General features: G+C 51.8%; 1 protein-coding gene across 1 annotated transcript; it reads right to left on the bottom strand.

Moving 5' to 3' along the window:
• Window positions 1-11,187: 11,187 nt before the first annotated feature.
• Window positions 11,188-12,866, bottom strand: LOC136787629 (olfactory receptor 14C36-like). Its single transcript, XM_066984941.1, has 2 exons — window positions 11,935-12,866; window positions 11,188-11,371 (listed from the first exon to the last, which is right to left on the bottom strand). Exons 1-2 carry the CDS (start codon window positions 12,864-12,866, stop codon window positions 11,188-11,190), a joined length of 1,116 nt encoding a protein of 371 aa, XP_066841042.1.
• Window positions 12,867-14,503: the final 1,637 nt, after the last annotated feature.

Below are 14,503 nucleotides of genomic sequence, written 5' to 3'. Positions count from 1 at the left end.
GCTACTGCATGAACTATTTCCTGCTTAATTTGTTCAAAGGCTTGTCGTTGCTCAGGGCCCCATTCAAAAGCATTCTTCTTACGGGTTACTTGGTAGAGCGGGTTTACAATCAGACTGTAATTTGGAATGTGTATTCTCTAAAACCCCACGACACCTAGGAAAGTTTGTGTTTCTTTTTTGCTAGTTGGTGGAGACATAGCTGTTATTTTGTTGATCACATCCATTGGGATTTGACGACATCCATCTTGCCATTTTATTCCTAAAAATTGGATCTCTCGTGCAGGTCCTTTAACTTTATTCTGTTTTATGGCAAAACCGGCCTTCAGAAGGATTTGGACTATTTTCTTCCCTTTCTCGAAAACTTCTTCTGCAGTGTCACCCCACACAATGATGTCATCGATGTACTGCAGGTGTTCAGGAGCTTCCCCCTGCTCCAGCGCAGACTGGATCAGTCCATGGCAAATGGTAGGGCTATGTTTCCACCCCTGGGGCAGCCGATTCCAAGTATATTGGACTCCCCTCCAAGTGAAAGCAAACTGTGGCCTGCACTGTGCTGCTAGAGGGATGGAGAAAAATGCATTAGCGATATCAGTTGTGGCACACCACTTGGCTGCCTTTGATTCCAGTTCATACTGGAGTTCTAGCATGTCCGGCACTGCGGCACTCAGTGGTGGCGTGACTTCGTTCAGGCCACGATAGTCCACTGTTAGTCTCCACTCACCATGAGACTTTCGCACTGGCCATATGGGACTATTAAAAGGTGAATGAGTCTTGCTGATCACTCCTTGGCTCTCCAGTTGATGATAGTAGCTTATGGATGGGACTCAGGGAGTCTCGGTTGGTGCGATATTGCCGCTGGTGCACAGTTGTGGTAGAGATCGGCACTTGCTGTTCTTCAACCCTCAGCAACCCCACAACAGAAGGGTCCTCTGAGAGACCAGGCAAGGTAGACAACTGTTTAATGTCCTCTGTCTCCAAAGCAGCTATGCCAAAAGCCCAGCGGAACCCTTTTGGGTCCTTGAAATATCCTCTTCTAAGATAGTCTATGCCAAGGATGCACGGAGCATCCGGGCCAGTCACAATACGGTGCTTTTGCCACTCATTCCCGGTTAGACTCACCTCAGCCTCCAATACAGTTAACTGCTGGGATCCCCCCGTCACACCATAAATACAGATGGGCTCTGGCCCTTTATAGCTTGATGGCATTAGAGTACATTGTGCACCGGTGTCTACCAAAGCCTTATACTTCTGTGCGTCTGACGTGCCAGGCCATCGAATCCACACAGTCCAATAAACTCGATTGTCCCTTTCCTCCCCCTGGCTGGAGGCAGGGCCCCTCTAGTCCTGGTCAGAATCTTCATTTCTGTGTTTAAAGGACTGCCTGCTGGAAGTTGGAGCAGCAAACCTTTCAGAGAACTCCTTTTTCCCAATTGTTTTCCTTTGCAATTCACGTACCCGTGCCTCTAGGGTCGCAGTAGATTTTCCATCCCATTTTCTCATGTCCTCTCCATGGTCACGTAGGTAAAACCACAGGGTGGCGCGGTGTGTGTGCCCACCATATTGTCTTCCTTGCATAGATGAACGTTTACCCCTAATAGCTGAGACACTGGTTTGTACAGGTGGGGAGGAAAATAAACTCTCTTTAAGTTGGTGGATCTCTTCAGAAAGTTTCTCCAAGGTATTCTCTTTTAGCTGGTGGACACTAGTTCGTTCAGGTGAAGGGGAAGATAATCTTTCTTCAAGTTGGTGGATCTTTTCAGAAAGTTTCTCCAAAGCATTCTCTTTTAGCTGGTGGACACTGGTTCGTTCAGGTGAAGGGGAAGATAATCTTTCTTCAAGTTGGTGGATCTTTTCAGAAAGTTTCTCCAAAGCATTCTCTTTTAGCTGGTGGACACTGGTTCGTTCAGGTGAAGGGGAAGATAATCTTTCTTCAAGTTGGTGGATCTTTTCAGAAAGTTTCTCTAAAGCATTCTCTTTTAGCTGGTGGACACTGGTTCGTTCAGGTGGAGGGGAAGATAAATTCTCTTTAAGTTGGTGGACCTCTTCAGAGAGTTTCTCCACAGCTGAGACACAGGCCTTTAGGGAAGAGGAGAGATTTCCTTCGTACTGCCGGAGTATTTTAGTCACTTCATTCACTGTGGGATTCTCCTCCGTTTTCCAGGCTAGTATTGCCAATGAGTTGGCATATGATGATGGGGCACTCCGTACAAACTTCCGCCACATGGGTGGTGTACACTGGACTGCATCTGGATCTGCGGATGTTTGTGCGTCATCTAGGTCCTTATAAATTACTTCCCGTACGGCCAATTCCCTCAGGTACTGAATTCCCTTCTCCATGGTGGTCCATTTGCTTGGTAAACATACAAGTTCTTCCTTGAAGAGATACCTTTCCTTCACAGCTGACAGGAGACGCCTCCAGAGGCTGCGAGATTGTGCTCCATCTCCAATTGCTTTGTCAATGCATGCGTCCCTAGCAAGGGATCCCAGCCGCCTGGCTTCCTTGCCCTCCAATTCCACATAATTGGCTCCCGTGTCCCAGCACCGGAGCAGCCAGGTGACAAGCTGCTCGCCTATACAGCGACCAAAATCTTTTCGCACATCTCGTAGCTCACGCTGGTATAGAGTCCGGGTAATTACTGTTGATTTTTCGACATCCTCATCCTCATCTTCAGTCTTCTGCACCTTTGATGGCCGGTGTAGAGTCCGGGTAGTTACTGTTGATTTTCCGACATCCTCATCCTCATCTTCAGTCTCCTGCACCTTTGATGGCTGGTATGGAGTCCGGGTAGTTACTGTTGATTTTTCGCCATCCTCATCCTCATCTTCAGTCTCCTGCACCTTTGATGGCCCAGCCTCGTCTTCACTTCGCCCAGACTTAGCAGAAGACTGTCTGCGTTTTAAACGACCTGAGCCTCTATACCATTTTTTCACCTTGTCTACAGGGGCAACTTGCACTGCTACAGCTCGTTTCTCTGACCCAGCCACAGGGTCTGCCACAGGGGTTGGAATACCCTCTGCGGGGTCAACTTGCACTGCTACAGCTCGTTTCTCTGACCCAGACACAGGGTCTGCCACAGGGGTTGGAATACCCTCTGCGGGGTCAACTTGCACTGCTACAGCTCGTTTCTCTGACCCAGACACAGGGTCTGCCACAGGGGTTGGGATACCCTCTGCGGGGTCAACTTGCACTGCTACAGCTCGTTTCTCTGACCCAGCCACAGGAGTGGGAGCAGCTGCACGAGCTGGGGCAGCTGCAGGAGCTGGGGCAGCTGCAGGGGCTGGAGCTGGAGCGGCTGCAGGAGCTGGAGCTGGAGCGGCTGCAGGAGCCGGAACGGCTGCAGGAGCTGGAGCTGGAGCGGCTGCAGGAGCTGGAGCTGGAGTGGCTGCAGGAGCTGGAGCGGCTGCAGGAGCTGGAGCTGGAGTGGCTGCAGGAGCCGGAACGGCTGCAGGAGCTGGAGCTGGAGCGGCTGCAGGAGCTGGAGCTGGAGTAGCTGCAGGAGCTGGAACTGGAGCGGCTGCGGGAGCTGGAGCTGGAGTAGCTGCAGGAGCTGGAACTGGAGCGGCTGCAGGAGCTGCAGCTGGAGTAGCTGCAGGAGCTGGAACTGGAGCGGCTGCGGGAGCTGGAGCTGGAGTAGCTGCAGGAGCTGGAACTGGAGCGGCTGCAGGAGCTGCAGCTGGAGTAGCTGCAGGAGCTGGAACTGGAGCGGCTGCAGGAGCTGGAGCTGGAGCGGCTGCAGGAGCTGGAGCTGGAGTAGCTGCAGGAGCTGGAACTGGAGCGGCTGCAGGAGCTGCAGCTGGAGTAGCTGCAGGAGCTGGAACTGGAGCGGCTGCAGGAGCTGGAACTGGAGCGGTTGCAGGAGCTGTCACTAGGTTGATAGTAGCATCAATTGCAGCTCGATAGGCACAAGCCAGACCCCAGCACGCTACAGTGATTTGTGTCACTTTGGAACTGCCAGAGTCATGACACCTTTTTTTCAAGCATTCTGCCAGCTTTTTAGGATTTTGCAGTTGTTCAGGGGTGAATGTCCAAAACACTGGAGGTGACCACTGCTCTAGAAACCTGCCCATATCCTCCCACACTCCCTGCCACTCGCAACTATCCCGCCTCAAGACAGATCTCCGGATGAGATTCCTAAGTAGTTGTTTAACCCTCCACAAAATCTGAAGCGCATTCAGGAGACATAACAACAAGAGCAGGCTGGTCTGAGTATCCCAAGGATATTCAACATCTCGGAGAACCACCGTAACTAACTCGGGGGATAAGAGAGTGGTGGTGAAGGAGAAAGGGAGAGTGAACAGGTAGGGAAACATGTCTTCCCCTGTCCCCTTCACAGATTGGCTCCCTAACGAAAACAGGCAATAGGTGTAATTGCTAATAGTTTCCGAGATATGGGTTCCAAATTATAGAGTCGACGTCAGTGCTGAGTACAAATACCAGGTTAAAGTCGTGACCAGATATTTCATCATTTCATAAGCCATTGTTACACCGCACAGTACCATAACAATCTTAAACCAGGGCCCGGAAAGGATAAACAGTGCAACAGGGAGCACATACAGAAAGTAACGCACCATAAAACTCAATTTGGAATACAGGTACAGCAGACTGGAGATTAAGGCAATCAACATCGTGACTAGCAACTATTAAGCAGGTCCAATACTTATACCAATTTTAGTTTAACACACTCTGGTCAGATTTGTCGATATCTCAACCCTTCGGGCCCCACGTTGGGCGCCAAAAAGACTGTTGTGGTTTAACCCGGCTGGCAGCTAAACACCACACAGCCGTTCGCTCACCCTCCCCCCTCCCTCTCTGGGATGGGGGGAGAGAAACGGGAAAGTGAAGCCTGTGAGTTGAGATAAAGACAGTTTATTAAGACAGGAAAATAATAATAACAATAATAATAATAATAGTGATAATGGTAATAGTATTAACAATAATAATGTGTAAGAAAACAAGTGATGCACAATGCAATTGCTCACCACCCGCTGACCGATGCCCAGCCTATCCCCGAGCAGCCGGCCCCCCCACCCCGGCCAGCCACCCCTATATATTGTTTAGCATGACGTCAGATGGTATGGAATACCCCTTTGGCCAGTTTGGGTCAGCTGTCCTGGGTCTGTCCGCTCCCAGCTCCTGCTGCACCCCCAGCCTGCTCGCTGGCAGGACAGAGCGAGAAGCCGAAAAGTCCTTGGCCTGGTGTAAACACTGCTCTGCAACAATTAAAACATCAGCATGTTATCAGCGCTCTTCTCATCCTAATCCAAAACATAGCACCCTACCAGCTACTATGAGGGAACATTAACTCTGTCCTAACTGGAACCAGGACAAAGTGTCTCGTAGGAATAAGGGGTATCATGGGTTAGGTAGGAATAAGAACGTCATGGGTTTCCAACAGCCATTTCAAATCTAGGTCAGTCCCAGGAACCCACTGAACTAGGGTGTTGTCTTTGAAGGGGTTTCCTGTGCTGGGCTGGGCTGCAGTTACAGGGACAAAGACCATTGCTGTCAGTGGAGGTGCTCTGGGAACTCCACCTGGCTCCACCTGATTTTCCCAAAGGGCTCCAGTCTCCTGCAGGTCTTTTCTGACATCTGCTGGTCCAGGGAAGTGCCTCAAACACAACGGGGCCACAGGAGGTTTTCCCTGGTTATGCTTATGATCAGACAGCAAAGCTCTGCCTCAATGCCCTGTAATTTTTTTAGTACTTATCTAATAAAGCAACTACTCATCAGCTCAAATGATTCAACCCCTTCAGTTAAATGTCTCACGTGAAGTATAATTTCTATCATGAAGAAATGTGAATTTCCGTGATCTATATTCATCGGAGGAGAAGAAATACTGGTGTTCACCTGTACTTGCATTGTCATTCCTTTGTCTATCATGGTGTGTTCCCTCATCTTCCAGGAAGAAAACCTGACTTGATTACACAGACCCTGCTGAATGTCCCCTTTCCAGCTGCCTGTCTGGACCTATGCACTTCCCATGGTTCTCCTGCTTTGCCCTCCCCTTACTCTTGGATCATTCAGACCGCTCTCACCAACCCAGTGGCTGCTTTGAGTTTCAGTGAGTTCCAGCTCGCCCATCTCTCAGCAGTCTGTCTAATGGTTTCCTTAGCAAGAAACTCATCGTTTCTCATTGGATTAGTATGATGTGGATTAATATTAACACAATTATTTTAAATTTCCTATTACTCAGTGTAAAATAGATCATGTACAGTCATCCTTTTGGGAAGGTAAACATCACTGGAGGCAACAAAATGAGGAACTTGAACTTTGTTTCTTTTTGGTTTGAAAATTGCAGCATTGTTTCCTATTCATTCTTTTTACATAGGAAAAACCCTGCTTTTCCTACCCTAGGCAGGGCTCCAAAGGAGAAACCCTAGACCAGTATCTATAGGACAATGATGCTCTAAACTGAAATACAACAAAATTCAGCCTTTAAAATGAGGAAAGATTTCTATTAGATGCTCTTTGAAATCTTCCTCCTTAACTACACCATGAAAGCTCTCCAATTAGCTACACAAGTCTTGAAGACTTGAAGAAAACTGTGGGAGAGATATGGCTGCTTAGGACGTTCTGCATTTTAATGAGTTCCACAGTGTATTTTGGAGCTCAGTCTATGAGGCTCAGGTACTGAGAGGAGAATGATGTAACCGCTTGAGAAGGTAAAGTCAGGAGGAAAAGTTGAAGTGACTTGGAGTATTAATGGGCCCCACTGAGGGCTGTTCCTAACAAAGCCTCCCCAGGGACTTGTTAGGGCAGATAACTGGAGGCCATGATTGCAGACAGGCAAAGCGCTGTGCTGAGAAAAGTCTTGGTTGGTTTTGGTGAAGCAGAAGGGCCAAGGCCTGACCCCAGCCACTGGGAGGGGAGATCCTGCACCTCCACGTCTGGCTCAGGGCTCCTCTTGGGGTCTGTATGATGTGGTGGGCAGTGTGATGCCACGAGAAGAACTTCATTAGGACAGCTCCCCACCCCTGCACAGGGTATCAAGGAAGCAGTGAGGCCCCATTGCAATGACTCTATCTCGTCTCCTCAGAAGCTCTAGCCAAAGGGACAAAAAGGTCAGGGGTATTGGGGCCTCCCATTCCTGCCAGCACCCTCTGCCTTCTCCTCTGCAGGCTTTCCTATGCTGTCCCACACTTTGCCCTATTTCCTTGAAGTCTGCAGACACCCATCTCTGTCCACCGCCTTGCTCTCATCCCGGCATTTCCATCATCTCACCCATGTCTCTTCAAGCCTCATCAGCTGTTCTATAAAATACTAAGCAATGGTGTGATCACAGATACTCTTTCAGTGACCTCTGGCACCACAGCACGACCCTTTGCGGGATATTTCCTCCTCCTTGTGGCCAGTGCCACCCTTCCAAGCTGCATCTTGTGGCACTTTTTTCTCTCTTGCTCTTTCGTACTACCAAAGAAAGCTCCATCAGGGTGGAAACCACTCCTGAAGCAGGCATCCCAACCCATCAGGCTCCTTGCGGCCTGTCAGCCAAGCAGACAGAAGTCACCTCAGCAGCATCTCCCAAGGCCTGGGCCTGCTGCTGGCCTTGCAGCTTCTTGGCTAGACACAGCCAAGCCTTGTGCCTCCCGCTGTCCAGTCCTGGACTCAAGCAGAAGGGACAGGACAAGCCCTCTGCGGGCCTTCTTTGTGTCTGGGTCCTCCTGGGGATGGAGGCAGAGGGGATCCCACAGGCAGCATGCCAAGCAGGGGCCTTCTGCTGGCCTAGCAGGGCCACTGGCAGATGGCAGCCCCAAAGTGCACATCCCAGGGAGAAGCCAAGGCTGACCTGCCACCTCCAGACACAAGGCACCTCACAGTCCCTTTGCGTGACACGTTCCTGCTGCTGCCCTATCAGCTGCAGAGACAGAAGTGACCTCCCAGTCACTGCCCCAGTCCCATTCCTCCTGCTGGGGCAGGAGATCCTGAGGCAGAGCTGAGCTCATCAGAGCATTCCCACCCATCTCCTCCTTGTGGCCCACAAGCTCATCAGATCCATGGCCCCTCACACTCATCTCTGAATGCCATGTGGCTGCAGAGAAGTCTCACAGTTCCTGCCCTGCCCCAAGGGGCCAAGCACCTTAAGTTAAGGGTTTGGAGAGGGCTGAAGGTGAGGAGGTTAATGCACAGGGACAGGGGCTTTATGTGTTAGATTTTTTTGAATGGAATTAGGGACTAGGTCTCATATTTCTGGGTTAGAGATTAAACAATGCACAGGAGGACAGGGTTTGGATGTTAGTTGTTTATGTATGGCATTAGGCACTACGGCGAACATTTCTGGGTGAGAGCTTAAGCAAATATTGAGTGGGAGGGTTTGGTGTTGTGCTTGGGGTGTCAGGTCTGTGGTTAGGGTATGTGCAAGCTCTTTGCTTTAGCATTTTGTTCAGGTCTGCAAGAAGGCTTGGGTTAAATAGAGCGTTTTAATGCTTGTGTTAAAGGCAGGGATCAGGGTGAGCAAGACAGTAAAGGTAAGGGAAAAGGTATTATGGACTTATTTTGTCCTCAAGGGATATTGTGGTCAAAATTTAGAGCAGTGGATTCCTGTCAGGGTGTGCAGTGGCATTTAGATTTAGGTATTAATGTTACTGGTTAAAATAGGGCAAGGGTCTCACATGACTGCTTTAAGTCAGTTTTATGGTTGGATCGACATTACCTGAGCATTCTTACCTCTCCAAAATCATTAGCTTCTGCTGGCCAAGCTCCTCTTCCCTCCTCCAAATCTCACATCTCTCCTGGCCAGCCTTCTCCTCACTTCCCCATATCAGTCATATTCTCAGGGGAAGCTTTCTGATGGCTTTCATGAACTCAGAGTATGTGTGTCACCTCGGTTGGCTACTCTGCTCCTGAGAAAGAAGCAGCTCCTAAGCCAGCACAGAGAAGGACACAAAGGCTGTAGGAGCACCCTGCACAATGTGCCCAGCACCTCTGCACCACCCTGAAATTGTGCTTCCTGCCTCCAGCTTTTGGATCTAGAATGGCTCCTATGGATCCAGGGTAACTTCTCCCAGGCCCTCATGCATGCTTCAGTTTGCCCCTGGCATCTTGGAGGCAGTGGCCACTTCTGTGTAGAGACCTGAAAGCAGTCCTGAAGGATGACTTTAGGCAAAAGCTGACACCTCTGACTTGACGACCCCTGTCCAAGACCTCTTCCTCTACGGGGCCTACCCAATACTTAGGAAGAGAGGATCTCACAAACTGTGTGCAAAGCAGGTGCCTTCTGCTGGCCTATCATGGACCCTGGCAGATGTGAGCCTAAAGGCACAGATCCCAGCCAGGACTCAAGGGATGACCTGTCAGCTGCTTCAGAAAGAGCTCAACTCACAATCCGCTTTAGAGACATTGACTTTGAAACAGATTAGGAATTTCTGAGGCACCTCTGAGCTCCTCATACCACACCTACAAAACACCCCCTTTTTGGCCCAGGACCTGCCCACGTAGAAGTGATCTGGTTGTGACCCTTCAAGCCCGTGGCACTGCTGCTGGGCTCCCAGACCTTCTGATGCACGGGAGCCAGTTCCGTGCCGGTCCTGGGAGGTGCTAGGGCAAGAGGGACCTTGCAGGCAATGTTCCAGCCCCGTGCCTGTTGGCGGTCTCTCAGCTCCTTGCACACAGCAAAGAACACGCTCACGTCACGAAGCCATGTGCCTGAAGCTGGCCTGGAAGACACTCAGGGGAAGCGCCCTCCCAGCCCCAGCCCCAGCCCCAGCTGGCGGTGCTGCTCTGCAGAGCGAGGGGGCTGTGGTGCCCAGGGCACGGGGGCACTCTGCAGGGCCGTGCTGGGCAGGCTGGGAGGCAGACCCAGCTCATGGGGTCACTGCCGTTGGCCCAGGGCTGCAAGGAATCACTCGCCAGACTCCTTTGCTGGGGCTGCTGCGTGCCCTGGGGCTGCAGAGCTCTCCTCTGCCTGCTCACAGCAGATTGAGCACTTGAGCTGTGGTCAGTCCACATGGGACAGGCTCACGCTCTGCGGGCTCCATTCACTGCTGTCTCCCAGGCTCACGCTGCCCCTGCAAATATCCCCAAATGCTTTGCACACACTGCTCTTGCCCGCAGGTCCCATGTGGCTCTCCAACCTTCCCCTCTTCCCCTGCAGTAGTGGCATCTCACTGGAGGAGCTCTGTGCATCCCCCTTAGCACATGGTCCCCTCAGATTTGACTTTTCCTTTACCAGACTGTTCTTTGGATGGTCACTCATTTTATGAATTTTTCTATTCACTACCCACTGAGCTCCTTGTCCCTGGAGATCCCCTGACATCTCCTGCCAGCTCCAGATTCCTCTCCAGGCTGGCATCGGCCATCAGACCCACTGCGGGAGGCACAGTCCCGTGCTGATAAGTCCAAGACCAGTTGTATGCTTGGGGAAGTGCCACCACAAATTGAGCTCTTGGTCCATCACTTTGTTCCTTCAGAGACCGCCCTGGGACTTTCAGCCTGTGTCCTTCGCTCCATGAAGAAGCCCAGGAAACAGAAGAGCAGGGAGCAACCCCTTGGCTCTATTCCTGATAGCACATTTGGAAGAGGTGTTCAGGCTTCTGGGTTTGCCCTGAGCAGCCCCTTTTGTTACTGTGGTGTTAGCAGGGAGGCCAGCTGTGAGCCAGGGCTGCACAGCGCCTGCTGCTGCCTGCAGCCACAGGGATCTCACTGCAGAGAGAACAGGACTGTCACCAAGGTACATGAGACCTCAAGACTAACACAGATACAAGAGCACAAGAAAACGAAGAGGAACCAAAAAAAGAGCAGCAGTGGAAAGGCCACATCCTGCTGCTGGCCATGGCCATGGCTCCAGGGAAGCAGCAGCCCCGACCCGAAGGCAGCAGAGAGGCAGAGCCCAGCGGGCAGTGAGGGGCAGCCGCGAGGGCCAGCGGGGCTGCTCCTCCCTGTGGCAGCTGGGCTCTGGGCCCTGAGCCCCTCCTGCGTGCTGGGGCTGCTCCCCCAGCTGCACAGGAGATGGGAAGAGACGGCAGCTGATAACAATGAATTTCTCCTGGCTTCTTTACTGTATTTATCTACATGTGAAGCCCAGTTTTACATGAGACTATTGGGTCAAAGTAAGTTAGAAAAAATAACAGGCAGAATGTTAAGAATCACTTTATTTAAATGAAAACCACAACTTGGAGAAAATATTCATAAAGACAAATAATAAAAAATATTTTCCTGTTTCTGAAATAAACCTGGAACTCAAGTGAAAATTAATGGTTCAAAAAAAGCATGTATCCAAAGAGGTTCTTCATGGCCTCCTTGAGGTCCTGGTTCCTCATGCTGTAGATGAGGGGGTTCAGTGCTGGAGGCACCACCGAGTACAGAACAGCCACCACCAAGTCCGGGGTTGGGGAAGAGATGGAGGGGGGCTTCAGGTAGGCAAACATGGCAGTGCTGACAAAGAGGGAGACCACGGCCAGGTGAGGGAGGCACGTGGAAAAGGCTTTGTGCCGACTATGCATATTAATAATAATAATAATACTAATAATAATAATGTGTACAAACAAGTGATGCACAATGCAATTGCTCACCACCCGCTGACTGATGCCCAGACTATCCCCAAGCAGCCGGCCACCCTATCGTGGCCAGTACCCCCATATTAATTGTTTCGCATGACGCCAGATGGTATGGAATACCCCTTTGGCCAGTTGGGGTCAGCTGTCCTGGGTCTGTCCCCTCCCAGCGCCTGCTGCACCCCGAGCCTGCCCGCTGGCAGGACAGAGCGAGAAGATGAAAAGTCCTTGGCTTGGTGTAAGCACTGCTCTGCAACAATTAAAACATCAGCATGTTATCAGCGCTCTTCTCATCCTAATCCAAAATATAGCACCCTACCAGCTACTAGGAGGAAAATTAACTCTGTCCTAACTGAAACCAGGACAAATGCTACACCTAAGGGTCAAAACTTGCCTGAGATTAACTTGAGTTAAACTAGAAAGGAGAGATAGACAGTTCCTTACTAAGTAAATAATACAACTAGAATCAGTTTCTTCAGTGTGGCTTTCAGCTCCTGGTTCCTCATGCTGTAGATGAGGGGGTTCACTGCTGGAGGTACTACCACATATAAAAGTGCCACCACCAGGTCCAAGGATGGGGAGGAGATAGAGGGGGGCTTCAGGTAGGCAAACATGGCAGTGCTGAGAAAGAGGGAGACCACAGCCAGGTGAGGGAGGCACGTGGAAAAGTCTTTGTGCCGGCCCTGCTCAGAGGGCATCCTCAGCACGGCTCTGAGGATCTGCACATAGGACAGCACAATGAAAACAAAACAGCCAAATGCTAAACATGCACTAACCACCAGAAGTCTAACTTCCTTTAGGTAGTCTGAACCTGAGCAGGAGAGCTTGAGGATCTGGGGGATTTCACAGAAGAACTGGTCCACAGCATTGCCTTGGCAGAGGGGCAGGGAAAAGGTAGTGGCCGTGTGCAGGACAGCATTGAGAAAGCCACTGCCCCAGGCAGCTGCTGCCATCTGGGCACAAGCTCTGCTGCCCACGAGGCTCCCGTAGTGCAGGGGCTTGCAGATGGCAACGTAGCGGTCGTAGGACATGATGGTGAGAACGTAAAATTCTGCTCCAATCAAAAAGGCAAAGAAAAAGACCTGAGCATCACACCCCTGATAGGAGATGGCCCTGGTGTCCCAGAGGGCATTGGCCATGGCTTTGGGCAGAGTGGTGGACATGCAGCCCAGGTCGAGGAGGGCGAGGTTGAGGAGGAAGAAGTACATGGGGGTGTGGAGGCGGTGGTCGCAGGCTACGGCGGTGAGGATGAGGCCGTTGCCCAGGAGGGCAGCCAGGTAGATGCCCAGGAAGAGCCCGAAGTGCAGGAGCTGCAGCTCCCGCGTGTCTGCGAATGCCAGCAGGAGGAACTCGCTCACAGAGCTGCTGTTGGGCATTTCCTGACTTTGGACACAGCTGTCTGTTGAAGAGGATAAGGCAGAAAAAAGTTAAAACAGACTTCTCTGAGGAAAACGTACTGCAAGCCTTAGAGCACCCCCAGCCCAAGCCTCTCTCTATGCAGGAGAACCTTTCTGCAGCTCTCCTGCTTGAGCTGCGGCTGGTGCTGGCTGAGAGTGGCACTGGGAGCAGGGGTTGCTGTGGGCTCCAGAGGAGTCCTTCCTGCTGTGCAGCAGGAGGCAGGCAGGAACATGGGGGAAACTCAAGTTCAGTCCACTGGTCCGACCAGAAGATTTGCAGTGTTGCTTCAAGGAAAGTATCCAACGATTGTGTAGAACAAGGGACATATATTTGCTTCATTTTCTGGTAGCTACGCCTGTAATGTTTAGGAAGAACCATCTATTCGGTGTTCCCCTGAGAAGAAACTACCGACAGCTGAGAGCAGAGAAGCCCCGGACCAAGTGCAGCTGGACAGGATCCTCACCATGTCTTGCATGAGCAGGATCTCAGCTTTTCCCTCTTCACCAGGGCTGCAGAGGCCTCACTCCGGCTGCCCACAGACAGCCATCCAGCAGCACGGACATGGCCTTAGCACTGAGGTGTCTCCTCCTTGGGGCACCTGGATAACACAAGGATGCCATGAGACAGCTGCATCCTGCTGGAGAGCAGCCTGCAGACCAGAAGAACACCCCACAGACAGACATGAATATCTGCAGGCCAGCCTGTTCCACTATCCCATCTGCATCCCCTGCAGTATCTGGAGGAGGATTGGCCACTCCAATCTTGGCTGACCATGGGCAGCTGGGTTATGACACTCCAAGGGGCTTCTGCCAGACTTCCTCACCTCGCAGTGCCATCCAGCAGGACTCCCAAAGCCTACTGCATTGCCCACTGCCCTCCCAGAAACAAGACCCAGCAGGAGAAACTTCCAGGACGTGCAGCTGCATGGCCCTGCAGCCAGAGACGTACCTTGTCAAGGGCTGTGCAGATTTCTCCTGCAGGCAGCTCTCAGCATCCTCCCACTGCCAACTGCCTCCAAGCCCTCTCTCCTTCTCTCCTGTCCCCGTGCCAGCTGCGGTCAGAGCCCCCAGCCCTGCTGCGCTGTGCACAGGAGCTGCTCCTGGGCACAGCTGTCTCTCTGCACCAGGGCCCTCTTGCCACGAGCTCTCTCTGTCCCACGAGCCCGGCCCAGCTCAGCACCAGACGCCCAGCCCAAGACATTGGAAACCCCCTCGGGGGGCTCTGCTGAGGAGCTCACGAACCTCAGGCACTGAGAGACAATTGAAGACATCTCTCAACAACTCCAAGTCAGAGGCAAGTTTCCTGCCGTGTCCCCCTGAGGGCCAGCACTGACACAGCCTCCCTTGGAGCTCGTTAGAGCAGAGCATTGGAGGCAGTGAGGACAAGGAGACAAAGGCAGTGTGAAGGTGACCCTGATGTCCCTTTTGCAAACTGGATGAATTTCATCAAGCACAAGGGTCAGGCCTTGACCCCTGGAACCCTGGAAGAGAGACCTGTTCCTGTCACACCTTGCTCAGGGCTCTTTCTGGGGCAGGAGGAGATGGGGATGTGCATGGCCAAGTGCAGGAGAATGGTACGAGCCCTGCCTGGTTCATGGGTGGGGGCGAGGAGGCAA

The sequence above is a fragment of the Anser cygnoides genome, chromosome 30 (genome assembly GCF_040182565.1).
Source record: "Anser cygnoides isolate HZ-2024a breed goose chromosome 30, Taihu_goose_T2T_genome, whole genome shotgun sequence".
Taxonomy (NCBI): domain Eukaryota; kingdom Metazoa; phylum Chordata; class Aves; order Anseriformes; family Anatidae; genus Anser; species Anser cygnoides.
This window is presented reverse-complemented; position numbering and strand designations above follow the sequence as displayed.

Bases quoted from the DNA above. Each gene is read 5' to 3' on its own strand.
- LOC136787629 (XM_066984941.1), bottom strand. From the start codon at position 12,866: ATGCCCAACAGCAGCTCTGTGAGCGAGTTCCTCCTGCTGGCATTCGCA. The intron at 11,372-11,934 runs GTAAGGAACTGT...CCTCTTTGTCAG, and splicing joins CTAGTTGTATTATTTACTTA to CACTGCCATGTTTGCCTACC.